This window comes from Dromiciops gliroides, chromosome 3, assembly GCF_019393635.1.
Source record: "Dromiciops gliroides isolate mDroGli1 chromosome 3, mDroGli1.pri, whole genome shotgun sequence".
Lineage (NCBI taxonomy): Eukaryota > Metazoa > Chordata > Mammalia > Microbiotheria > Microbiotheriidae > Dromiciops > Dromiciops gliroides.
Genome location: NC_057863.1, coordinates 261,678,876 through 261,692,313, shown reverse-complemented (window position 1 = coordinate 261,692,313; position 13,438 = coordinate 261,678,876). Strand labels below are relative to the sequence as shown.

At 42.2% G+C, this 13,438-nt stretch overlaps 1 protein-coding gene and 1 pseudogene across 1 annotated transcript; one reads left to right on the top strand and one right to left on the bottom strand.

Moving 5' to 3' along the window:
- Positions 1 to 2,836: 2,836 nt before the first annotated feature.
- Positions 2,837 to 11,605, bottom strand: LOC122750140 (keratin-associated protein 19-1-like). Its single transcript, XM_043996806.1, has 2 exons — positions 11,473 to 11,605; positions 2,837 to 2,946 (listed from the first exon to the last, which is right to left on the bottom strand). The coding sequence occupies exons 1-2, from the start codon at positions 11,603 to 11,605 to the stop codon at positions 2,837 to 2,839; spliced, it is 243 nt and encodes an 80-aa protein (XP_043852741.1).
- Positions 5,124 to 6,706, top strand: LOC122750139 (annotated as a pseudogene).
- Positions 11,606 to 13,438: the final 1,833 nt, after the last annotated feature.

Below are 13,438 nucleotides of genomic sequence, written 5' to 3'. Positions count from 1 at the left end.
AAGAAGAAGGAATACTCAGAAAGAGCCATTAGCTTTGGTCATGACCACATTACTGGACACTTTGGAGAAAGCAGTTTTTCTTGAACATTACTTTCAGGACCCAGATGTCTAGGACTTTCAAAGGCAAGTGAAAAGAGAGCCAGAAGGAACCCTGAGATGGATCCATTGATTGCATTATAGGCATGGATTTTTTAAATGTGGAAGTCCTGGGAAGTCCTGCTAATATGAGTTTGGGTAGAATCATATATTCTGGGCATAGGTAAAAAGCCAGGTGAACCAGTGAGTTCAGGTGAAATGGTGGTCTGAAACCTGAAATAGGGTAGTGTATGTCAGAGGGAAATTAACTGAGCTCATGGCAGATGTGGATGTTACCAAGTGAGAGAGTAATGGAGAGAAGAGGAGGCAGGCTGTAGCTCTCTGGTTGTGGAACATCTCTTAAAGACTTTATCTGATCAGGAGAAAACCAAGGCCAAAGTAATATGGAAAGCAATAGACATCACATCTCTCCTCCTTGCCTCTAAAACTCTCACAAGTTCTCTCTAGAAGATAAGGAAGCGGGGGCAGCTAGGTGGCGCAGTGGATAAAGCACTGGCCCTGGATTCAGGAGGACCTGAGTTCAAATCCGGCCTCAGACACTTGACACTTACTAGCTGTGTGACCTTGGTCAAGTCACTTAACCCTCATTGCCCTACCAAAAAAAAAAAAGAAGATAAGGAAGCCCAATAAGATGTTATCTGACAGCCAGTCATTCCACTGTGACCTTGGGATATCATGAAGAGAATAAGGGACCAGAATGCAGGAAAATAGAGGTGATGGCCCAGCTGTAACCTGCACAGCTCAGTGCATGGCTGGAGTCCAGACCAGTTGGAAATAGGGCCTCTGGTGCAGGGCTTCTGAGCCTCACTTTAATCAAGTGACAGTCTTGGCCTTAGTGGACACCCAGAGGACTGTGCCAACTCTCTTAAGTTTTTTTAAAATGGCCACCAAGGAGTACAGGTAGTAGATGTTTTTCCTTTGTTTCCAGTTCAGAGAACTTGGATCCAGAGATGGCCTTATACCCCTTAAAACTGGTTTTCAACTTTGTAACAGAGAATGAAATGCCCTTTTCCCATTGAAAACCATTAAAGAGAGAAATTATCTTCTTCATGAAGGATTAGTTTCCATTGAAGTGACCTTCATAGGATGTCTCTAGACAAAGGATTGATGAATGATTTGGAGATATGTTTTGGGAGGTATTGGATGTCTTCTCCTGATGCCCTTTTCATAGAAAAGCCAGTGGACCCATAGAAACATGTATGATTTTTTTTGGTGAAGGTAGAATAAGGTCTAGGAGTGATATATACACTAATAAATATTCATTTTAAGATAAAGAGCAGGTGCCTTCTCAAAGCGGGGTGGGGGGGAGTGTGGGGAGGGAGGAAGGGAGAGAATTTGGAAAACAAAGTTTTAGAAAATTATGTTAAAATTGTTTTTATATGTAATTGGAAGGAAATAAAATGCTAAATAAAGGGAAAGAAAGATAAACAGCAGGGGGCATAAAACCTGTTTGTAGTAGCAGTTGTAGTGTTTCCTCCACTGCCTGAAATACTGGTTCAATTGATAAACATTTCAAATAGATAAAAATTTGTTAATCTCCCACTATGTGCCTTGTACGGCACTACTCTGTAAGTAAGTAAGTAAGCTCTGGCTTACTTCCCAAGGACCCATCTGAGGCATATGATGTCTGTGGCCAAAGGTCCAAAGCCATACTGCTGTTGAGCAGTAAAGCAGATATACTCTTTCCCTGGGAGTTTGAGTTCACATGATTCAGGGCTTTGAGGGACAGGCCATAAAAATGAGTTTACTTCCCCTGAAGATGGAAGGGCCCCAGTTGGAGGCCCTAGCAGTGTGTGAGCTGGACTGGCTGTGTAGTTTGCCGGAGGAGATTGGACCCATCAAAATGGCATGGTTCCATGACAACCCTCAGGCTTGATATATGACTGACTCCCTTCTATAGTTTTTGTGGTGTGGTATTCACTTGTTCAGTGCTCCAAAACTTCAAATTGGTAGGTGATAACAAAGTGGTGGAAGACAACTAGAAATCACTGGGCCTATCCACACTTTGACACTATTAAGGAACTGCTTGGAAGTGAACACATGAATCTTTGAGAAACCTTGAACACAAAAACCCTGTAAATATGTGCACAGAATGTGGGAAAAGGGCCGTGGTTTAGAAGGACAAATGCCTAGCTCTCAGTAGAGTGGGGGCCTGGATATTATGAAGTACTACAATTTAAGCACTGTAGAAGTAAAATTTGAGAAAGGGATTTAACAAAGAAATAATATTTTTTGAACAGAAACCTGGAGAGTGATCACTCTATTGCAAGAGATGAATTGGAGACCAAATCTTCCACAATAACACACAAACATAGGTCAAGACTAAAAAAATCTCTTTACAGTGTGAGGCTGTCGTCCAAGTGTAAGGACTTCAAGGAGGAGAGGTGAAAACTGATTTGCTGAGCCAGTGAAAGAATTTCATTAGAAATCATAACAGACACCTCAGTTGTGTTACATCAGAGCTGAACAAACTTGCTGGAAATGAGTTTTCATTGGGGGTGTCTCACTTATGAAAGGGGAAATTCTGCAGCATTTCCCTGAAGGTTGGGTCCTGCTGCTTCTATGCTTATGTTACTTCACTGCCCTTAGTGCTTTGTAGGGATTTCAAGACCCTCTTGTGGTAGGTCTCTCATGCCATTCAGCAGTAGATGCAAATGGAATGTGATGTCCTTAAAATTCTATGGAATTACAACAAGCTGGGTATGACAAGAATCCCATGACATCAGGAGCAGGTGGTTTTTCAGTAGAAGGCAGAAGAATAATACCTTCCATAGCAGGATGGACGGTAGCATCCACAGCCATAGCCATCATAGCCCAGTCTTCCAAAGCCATAGCCACCAAAGCCATAGCCTAGGCCACGGAAGCTGCCACATCCACAGCCATAACCAGACCCATAGCCGTAGCCGTAGCCGTGGCCCAGGCCCCCATAGTAGCTACCGTAGTAACTCATGGTGTCAGGATTCACGGATTAGGATGGACCGTCAGGGTTTAGTTTGTGTGAGTGTGTGAGCACTGGGACTTTTATGCACTTATAGCAGGAGGTGTGGCAAATTCATTACAGAATTGCATCATTCCCTTTAATGAACTTGCCAGGGCAAAATCACATTCTTGTCATTGTTTGTTTCCTGAGAAGAATTTCTCCAGCTCATTAAGGGTGTTTTGTCTTGATTCGCTGTTTCTCTATGAAGACTTTTCCAACAATCTTAATCCTGTCATGAGAAATGATTATAATGCTGCTAAAGCTTATGTGTTTAATATGGCTGGTACCCTACCCAGGTTTCACGGCCGTCCCTTCTTGTGGATGTCATCCTTGTTTCAGAGCTCGATGTCTAGGCCTCTGATTCTTTAGGCATGCTGTTAAATTCTGTTTCCTTTGATCAGTGATGTTTGAGAATGTAGTGACAGCAAGTTTCAGATTGAAGTTGTGATAATTATGGGAGAAAACGTAAAGAATTAGCGAATCAAACAACCATTCCAGAAGCACTAAAACATGAACCATGTCCTCAGCGTTTACACTTTACCAGCCATTCTATTCAGGGCTGGAGATGCAAAGAAATATCACCAGAATCCATGTCCTCAGGTTGCTCTAAATTTCAAAGGAATCTACAGACACAGAATCCAGACACTTCTTTCTAATCACACTGTCCCCACCTTATGTAAGACTTCATAGCCCTGTCTGCAAGATCCTTTGATTGGTTTCTCTGCCTCAATATTCTTCCCACCCAGATCCATCCTCTGATCCTCTGATCATGGGATTGTCCTAAAACATTCTACTCCCATTGAAAAACTCCACAAACATGGAGACTTAATGGGAAAAGATCTTAGAGGCAAAGGGGGCATAGATGGAATTACACCTGAGACTCTCTTGGACCAGGGAAAGTCAGAGGAGATAGGAGGAGAGAGAAGTAGATTCTTAGCAGGGAAGACAGCCAAGCAGTGCAGAGTTAAGCAGAAGGGAACTGGAATGTATTCTCTGCGCGAAAGCAGGTGTTGTGTTGTGTTGTTTGTCTTTCGTTCTTGAAGAAGACTATGACATTGAGGTCATGTGATGACTTACAGTTAATTGGATTTGTAAGGGAGGGCTGTGCAAAGTCACCAACCTCAATTTTCCCTCCAGTGCCATATGGGTCCAGTGGAAAGATATAGATTGGCATGACTGGAGATGGCCCTGGATTTTTAAGGCAATTGTAGTTAAGTGACTTGTCCAGGGTCACACAGCTAGTGTCTAAGGTGAGAGTTGAATTCAGGTCCTCCCAATTTCAGGGCCAGAGCTCTATACACTGTGTCACATTTTTTTTTTGGTGGGGCAGTGAGGGTTAAGTGACTTTCCCAGGGTCACACAGCTAGTAAGTATCAAGTGTATGAGGCTGGATTTGAACTCAGGTCATCCTGAATTCAGGGCCGGGGCTTTATCCACTGTGCCACTTAGCTGCCCCTACATTTGTTTTTATAAGATTTTGAATTCCAAATTTCTCTCTCTCCCTCTCTTCTCCCTCCACCTCAAGACAGAAAGCAATCTGATATAGGTTATATATGTACAATCAAATTAAACATATTTCTGCATTAGTCATGTTGTGAAAGGAGAATCGGAACAAAAGGGAAAAAAAAGAAAAACAAAAAAAGCAGAAAGAGTATGGTTCAATCTGTATTCAGATTCCACATTTCTTTTTTTCTGGATGTGGAGAGCATTTTCCATCATGAGCCCTTCGGATCATTGTATTGCTGAGAAAAGCTAATTCGTTCACAACTGATCATCCCACAATGTTGCTGTTACTGTGTGCAATGTTCTTCTAATTCTGTTCACTTCACTCAGCATCAGTCCACTTACGTCTTTCCAGGTTTTTCTGAAATCTAGGCAAAGGATTGATGAATGATTTGGAGATATATTTTGAGAGGAATTGAATGGAGTCTATCTCCTGAGGACATTTCCATGAAAAATCCAGTGGATCCATAGAAACATACATTTGTGTGTGTGTGTGTGTGTGTGTGTGTGTGTGTGTGAGAGAGAGAGAGAGAGAGAAAGGAGAATAAGGGCTAGGTGTGATATTTACACTAATAGACATTCATTTTAAGATAAACTGCAGGAGGTACATGATTCATTGGTAGGAGCAGTTGTAGTGTTTCCTCCATTGACTGAAATACTAGTTCAATCAATAAACTTTTCAATAGATAAAAAATTTATTAGGTTTCCACTTTGTGCCATCTGAAGGAAGTGACAGGCGGGGGGTGAGGGGGAGGGCTAAAGGTCCAAAGCCATGCTGTTGCTCAATAAAGCAGATGCTCTCTTTATGTGGGAATTTGAATTAAGATGTTTGAGGGCTTTGAGAGATAGTCTTTAAAACTTAGTCCACTTTTGCCATGGATTAAAGGGCCTTCAGCTTGAGGCCCTTGGGAGGCCCACTGGCTTTGTAGTTTGCTGGAGATGAGACCCATCAGGAGAGCAGTTTTCCATTGCTGCTGCTGCCGAGCAGTAGCTGCTATGGAGCAGCAAGGTTTGAGCTGACTTCCGTGACCCTGATCCTTCTTGGGTGTCAGTAAATAGGTGGATTTTAATATGTGATGAGAGCTGCAGTATAAACCAGAGCCTAGGTGGTCACATCTCTCAAGTGAGGCATATGAAGCACACGCTGTAGCCTCCCACATTGCTTCAGAGGGTTGAAATTCTGTATAATAATGGTGCAAATTCCATCTGGGAACGTTCTTTGGTGGATCCTGCTTCTGTTAGGAGTGGGAGGTGTAAAGCTAATCCACAGGATAAAGTAGATCCCAATAAAGCAGAGCTCATGAGAGGCAAGTACCAGATGCTAGCATTTGTTTATCACTTAACTTGCTGAGATGATGATAGTGTTTCTGCCAAAGACCTTCGTAAGCAGCTCCATTCAAGTGTAAGGACTGGAAACTTGGACATGTTTAAGGCTATTGTCCAAGGAGTCCAAGCCAACTTTTTTCACCCTGAGAAAGGAAACACCCCACTCCATGCTGCCAAATCGGGGTGGATTTTACAGGCTGAGTTGTTGACAATGTATGGGCCTCATCTGGGCACACAGGACTCAGGTGGAGAAAACTCCCATTGATTGTGCAAGACAAGGAGGGCACCAGGAACTGGCAGAGTGTCTTGTGGAGGAGCAGTATGAGCTCATGGACAGACTCACCTTCTACCTGTGTGACAGGAGGCCCAATCATCAAAATGGACAGAACGTTATCATATACTTCAGATGGCAGAAAGAAGCCTGCATTTGTCTGAATTAGCTACCAATGCTCAGATGAAACTTCAATCTCTAAGTAACCACTTGTTTGAAAAACTCACCATGGATGTGTCCGACGAAGTTGACATGGGAGACACGGATGCAGTGTGGCTTGCAACTCAGAATCATAGCACTTTGGTGACCAAAACAACAGCCTCCCCTTCCTTCCAGGGAATCCAGAATATTCTTCTACAAGAAACCAGGGCAGACAGAAATTAGTCTGATTTAATGCTCATGAGTTTGCTACAGCAGTCATCAACCTTCTGGTTGATGCCAAGATGAGACAGCAGGGGAACCCCAGCACTAGTTCAAAAGACAATGTGAAATGTATCCTGAAAGCCATCAGCAGCCAGCTCAACATTTAGAAACAGTGACAAGTAAAGCCAAGCAGGCGGAAGAGCCTTAATTCTGATTTGTAAGATGGACCAGTACCTATCCAAGAATTCATGGATGTAATAAATGCTCTGGTGGCTTCTGAGGCAAAGATCCAGCAGCTCATGAAGAGGAATATCAACAGCCTGAATGACAAGCTGAGAGTGATGCAGAAAAAGTGAGAATTTGACCCTCAGCAGGCAGGCCATCACCTGTCTCTGTCAGGTGCCACCTGGTCCTGAGTACCCAGATCCCTCCAGCCCTTCCCCCCTAAAGCAGCGTCCATCTGCCCAGGGCAGTTGACCCACATGTCCATGTATGAGACTGGATCTGATCAGAAGCCCTACCTCTCCTTGGGAGAATTTACCTACCTAGAAAAGAACATGGCCAGACTGCAGCCTCCTCCCCCTTCCTCCCTCCCACCTTCCCCCTTCCAAGTTAGAGAAGCAGAGCAGCATGCCAGAGAGTGACTATGGCAACACCACCCCTGACTTAGAGCTGGACAATGCGGGGTCAAGCAGAAAGGCAAGACCGTGGAGCATCATCTGGCCAGGGGAGGAAGCTATCCCTGAGATGGGATACCCACATAGTGTGTCACACAGAAGATGCCACTCAAAATACCAAACAGATCACCAAGAATATCCAGGAACTCTTGCAAGCATCCCAAGAAAATAAGAATGACAGCTATATTTCATGATTGGAGAGGATACATATGAGTGTGACTGAAATGGCAGCTCTTTCCCTTCAAAAAACAAATCTCATATGGTGAGGACTTCCTTGTGCCTCCTGACATCCAGTGCCTACAGACTCCAGTCAGAGTGCAAGAAAACTGCTCCAGGGAGTCCAGGTACCCTATCCCCACCCCCAGACATCCAGCTGGTCACCTAGCAGGTCATTCAGTATGTGTATGACATTGCCAAGACAGTTAAACAGCTGGTGACCATCACTACTAAAGAGAACAACCACTGAAGTATGTCTTCTGTTTTTTGGTCTTTGTAAGATCTGATTTCAAATTTAGACATGGAACTTTATGGATTAAAAAAATTAGTGGCTATGTAAATTTTACAAAACAAAATTTAGCATTTTGAGGCATGTTTTCTAACAAATTTTTCACTATTAATTTAATCCACTTGTCTTATTTTGTGCCTGTTTTGCCATTTTCATTACTGATCCTAGTATGTTGTAAACAGCTCTTGGGTTGATTTGTCCATTACATATCATCTCAAGCAACTTCCAGATGTCTGTGTTTAAAAGTATGAAAAGAGATTTAGAAAAAAAATGTTCTGGAGACAATTGGACTCCAACTGTACAATCTTTGTCCTATATAGAAGCATTGTGTAATTACTAGAATTTTACCAGTTTCTTGCAACTCCTGGGAAGTTTGGGGTGTCCAAGCCCATGCAAAGAAAGACCTGGCCCCTTTCTCATCACCTGCCTTGGAAAGAAGCATGGGGACTAGCAGGGTGGATATTGCAATGTTACTTATCTACAGGCTGGAACTTCTCTCCTATCTCATACTTTCATTCTGAAATGTCCCTGGAATGAGGCACTGTGATCTTTCTTTATTATTAGGTTTTATGGGGCCAGGACCACTGGCTGGAGGGTTTGTGCTCAGTTAAGGTCTTTTGCCTTATGATTATAGATCAGAAGATGTTTTCGTTTTTGTTTTTGTTTTGTGAGAACTGAATGCAAAGAAGCACATGGGTTAAGTAAGCCATGACTGGTTCTATAGACCCCTTAGACAATGAAGCCACTGACTGAGATAAATAGTCAGAAATAGCCTTTGTCAGTCCTGCCACAGAATTCAATGTTCCTTCATCTCTCTGTAAGCCTACAGGCATTTCTTTGTCCTTCAAGAAATCTCTGAAGCATGAGTTTTCATGCTGGCAGAGCGGGTTTTCAGCCTCCCTAAAAAGTAGCCACTACTTAAAAAAGACTCCTCATACACACATATCACTTGACTGCCAAATGTCCCAAAGCTATGGCAGACTATCAGTCATGGTGTCTGTGCCATGGGGAATTTATTCACTCAAAAAGAGATGGTCTGTTCACTCTGATTGTAAAGGTCTATATGTATGGGTGTGGTTCTGAGAATTCAAGGCCTCTGGGGCCTAGTTGCACCATGGCTCAGTACTTTACTATGTTCCTGGACTATACCCATAAAATAGGCCCATCATTGCTTTGTTAGGGGGGTGTTGGTTATCTCTCTCTCTTTAAAAATGACATCTGCAATAACCTACTTGTCATTTTGCAGTTGAATCTATTGGAATAATCATAGTAAAATGTGGTCTGCTACTTCAGATTTTGTTTAAGCTAAATGTGCTAAATGGGTTTGTTTTTTCACAGAATGGTTTGATTCAGAATCATGTTTGTATCTTTGGCCAGACTTGTCATGAAATCAGCTCCATGGTATCATTTCCAGTGTTTTGTAGATTGTGTTCCCTCCCTCCCCGGATTTGCTTTCTTAAATATAAAGGGTGTGTGTGTGTGTGTGTGTGTGTTGGGGGAAGGACTCATTTCTTGTCATTCCCATCCCCTTTTTTGCATTGCCACCAAGTGCCATAACCTTTGTCAGATACTCATGTAGAGCTGTTGGTTGCTGTTTCTGTCACTGTTTTAGATGGGGGCAGATAGAGGTAGAAGAGTCACTCTATTTTTGTTTTTAAAATGCCTGGTAACTCTCATTGTACTTGGTGCCCTCTCTTTGTCCTTTTTATTTGTAAAGACCTTAGCCTTGTCAACCTTATGGAAATTCAGATGACAATTCTGAATTGGTTCCTTTGACAAATTGACCAATAGAAGATAAATGTCTTAGGTATTAGGAAAGCTAAGCTATTTTCAGTATATTGATGAGCTCATGTCAAGTGACCACTTTGTTCCTAAATGGTGAGCTATGTCCTGAGACATTGTAATACCTTGGAAAGATGGAGGAAGCAAAGACCATTGTAAGCAAGACATTGCAGTATGAGCACATTCTCTGTGACTGGGCAGTGCCAAAGCACACAGAGAAATCCCCAATTAGCACAATTTGAAGGAATGGATGCTATCAGCAGTGATCCATGTCATGCATGTCCCCTTCCAGAGGCTTTCTGTTCTGTTGGCCAAGGGTACCTTGCTCAGGTGGTTGTTTTTTGGTCCCCTTTTGCACACATGCCAGGGTCAGAGGGCACCAAAAAAGCAATGCTTTGTGATATCTGTTTTTCTTCTTCTGAAAGCATGTATTGTTCCCCTTCTAAGAAGTCAAGAGGACAAAGTCACACTTTACAAACAATGACACTTTAGGCACAGACATTACAAATGCCTTTTCCTTTAATGTCCCTCAGCCAAAGACCTCATCCTGCCTACTGAGTGCAAATAGTTCATATTTCCCCAAAAAAGGGGGAAACTGGGCCCTCACAGGCACAGTTTAGGATCTGGGACATGATTGCTGATGTGACTTCAATTGCAGGAACTCAAAGAACACCCTTTATTCTTTCTGCAGTTGCATCAGTGAGCTTCTAGCAAGTTCATCTCATGTTTCTTTCCCTGTCCTGGGTGAAGTGAAATCCTTTTCTTTTCTTTTTTTTTGAAATCTTTTCAAAAATGCTGCATAGGAAAAACAAAAATGCCTTTTTATTGAAAAAAATGTATTTATCAGTGTCACTCATTCTGTACTTCTGATTTTGCTTCTGTTGTACATTTTATTAGTATAATTATCATAAAACATTTTCAGTGTTGTAAAATTCTTTTGCATTATATGCCTGCTAGTTATGCAATAAACAGACTTTACAACAAAAAAATAAGGGAATGGTTTCATGACAACTTTCAGGCTTAGTATATGACTTTTCTTCTGTAGATTTTTTGGTGTGGTATTCACTTACACAGTGGTCCAAAACTTCAAATTGGTAGTTGATAACAAAGTGGTAGGAGACAACTAGAAATCACTGGGCCAATCCACATCCTTCCAGTTATCAAGGATCACTTAGATCTGGAAGTGATGATCCCTGAGCATGAGGTTATGAACATCTTTGAGAAACCTTGAATATAAAATCCCTGTAAATATGCACACAGAATATGGGAGAATGGCCAAAGCTTGGAAGGACCAATGCCTTGCTGTCAGTACAGTGGGGGCCTGGGTATTATGAAGTATGACATTTTAAGTACTGCAGAAGTGAAATTTTAGAGAGGGATTTAACAAGGAAATACTATTTTTTTTTTAACAGAAATCAGGTGAGGTATTACTTCATTGCAAAAGATGAATCAGAGACCAAATATTCTACAGTGACACAGAAGTATAGCTCAAGACTGAAAATCTCTTCACAGTGTGAGGCTGAAACCCAAGTAACAAGGACTTCAATGAGGAGACATGAAAACCATTTTGCTGAACCAGTGAAACAAATTTATTAGAAAATTAACAGATGCCTCAGCCATGGTGTATCAGAGCTGAGCAATCTGGTTGGAAATGAGTTTTTGTTATGCACATCTCCCTTATGAAAGGAGAGATTCACATAAGTTTCTAGAAGGATGGGTCCTGCTGCTTCTTTGTCCCTGCCCCTTCCCTGCCCCAAGTGTTCCACAGGGCTTCCAAGCCCTTGTGGTAGCTCTTCTATGTTACCCAACTGTAGAGGCAGATGGAAATGTGATGTCCTTATCATGCCATGGGATTAGCTAAAAGAAGGAGGTGACAAGGATTCCATGATAGTGCAGGAGCAGGCGGTTTTTCAGTAGAAGCCAGAAGAATAATACCTTCCACAGCAAGATGGGCGGTAGCAGCCATAGCCACCATAGCCCAAGCCTCCAAAGCCATAGCCACCAAAGCCATAGCCTAGGCCATAGAAGCGGCCACATCCACAGCCATAACCAGAGCCATAGCCATAGCCCTTGCTTCCATAGTAACCGCCGTAGTAACTCATGGTGTCAGGATTCACAGATTTGGATGGGTATTAAGAGTTTAGATTGTGTGAGTATGTATGACACCATCTGGAAGGGGACTTTTATACACTTCTAGCAGGAGGTGTGGCAGATTCATTACAGAATTGCATCATTCCCTTTAATGAACTTGTCAGGGCAAAAAATCATATTCTTGTTGTTTTGTTTCCTGAGAATTTCTCTAGCTCATTAAGGGTGTTTAGTCTTGATTTGCTGCTTCTCTATGAAGATTGTACTGATGATCTCATTCGTGTCATGAGAAATAATTATAATGTGTCAAAGCCCACATGGTTAATGCGATTGGCGCTCTACCCCAGCTTCATGGCAGCCCCCTCTTGTGGTCGTTGTCTTTGTTTCATAGCTTGATGGCCTGGCCTTCTGATTCATTTGGCATGCTGTTGAATTCTGTTTCTTTTGATCAGTGTTATTTGAGAATGAAGTGACAGCAAGTTTCAGACTGAAGTTGCGATAATTATGGGGGAAAATGTAAAGAATTAGTGAATCAAAAAACCATTCCAAAAGCACTAAAAACAAATCACCTTCCCAATGGTTACACTCTTCCAGCTATTGTATTCAAAGATAGGGGTACAAAAAGATGTCATCAGAGTCTCTGTCCTCAGGCAGCTCTGAAGTTTGGAGGACAGTGAAAACATGAAAACAACAAAGCGCCCTTCACAAACACGGAGACTTAATGGGAGATTTCAGAGCCAAAGACGCAAACCCCTGGGACAATGGGGGTAAGGAAATGTGCTATAGATGGGATTAAATCTGAGACTTTCTTAGGTAGGGGAAGTCAGAGGTGACAGCAGGAGAGAGGAGAGGATTCTTGGCAGGGTAGACAGCCAAGAAGAACAAAGTCATGCAAAGACATGAAGTTCATTTTCTGAAGGAAAGCAGGTGGGCTATCATGGGAAGGACCATAAAATGTGTGTGTGTGAGAGAGTAAAATATATTGATTCTGGAAAGGTAAGAAGGGGTCATCTAATGGAGAGAGTGAAATGCCAGACAGATGGTATCTACTTAAATCAGTACAAAGCAGGAAGCAACGGGAGTTTACAAGATTAATGCTGTGGTGATTTGGGATTTTTGTTGCTTAGAATGGGAGAGGAGTCAGAAGAATGTTTTAGGACAATTCCTTGATCGGGTGATCAGAGGATGAATCTGACTGAGAAGAAGATAGAGGGATCTTGCAGGGAGGGGCTGTGAAGACTGACCTAAGTTGCGGACTGTATGAGTTAAAAGAAGTGTTTGGATTTTAGAGACATTGGGAAGGTAGAAAGAAAAGTTTTGTCAACTTATTGGATACGTGTGATGATACTGAAGGTTCATGGCCTTCCCCAAGTCTGTGAACCTGATTTCCTGGCTTTATGGCAGTTCTCTTGAAAGGAGTAGAAAATTTTTGAATAAATAGGTTGCTTTTGAAGATGTAGAATGAGGAAATCTGTTGTAGAGTTTGGGGTTTTGAGATGGATAGGGGTTATGAAGTTGAAATTGTCCGTTCAGACAGCTTATGATGTGGGACTGCAGTTCAGGAGAGATTTTTTTCCTGTATCTGGAATGAGACAGTGAGTAGTGGAGAGAAAGAGAGAAATGTACTCTGAAACTTTGAGAACTTAAGAAAGTCTACTCTCACCACAAGAGAGAGCTTAGTGGAGAGATAGAAAAGAGACAGAACCTTAAGATTCATCCTATAAATTTTAGATGACAAGACAATTGGTCACTTTAGGCCACTGGAAATGAACAACTGGGCTAGAAGAGTGGTGTCAAACCTGCACAGGCACACCAATTAGGCAGCATTTTCAAGAGCCAAAGAGTAA

Bases quoted from the DNA above. Each gene is read 5' to 3' on its own strand.
- LOC122750140 (XM_043996806.1), bottom strand. From the start codon at position 11,605: ATGAGTTACTACGGCGGTTACTATGGAAGCAAGGGCTATGGCTATGGC. The intron at 2,947-11,472 runs GCTATGGCTGCT...TCCGTGGCCTAG, and splicing joins TGGAGGCTTGGGCTATGGTG to GCTATGGCTTTGGTGGCTAT.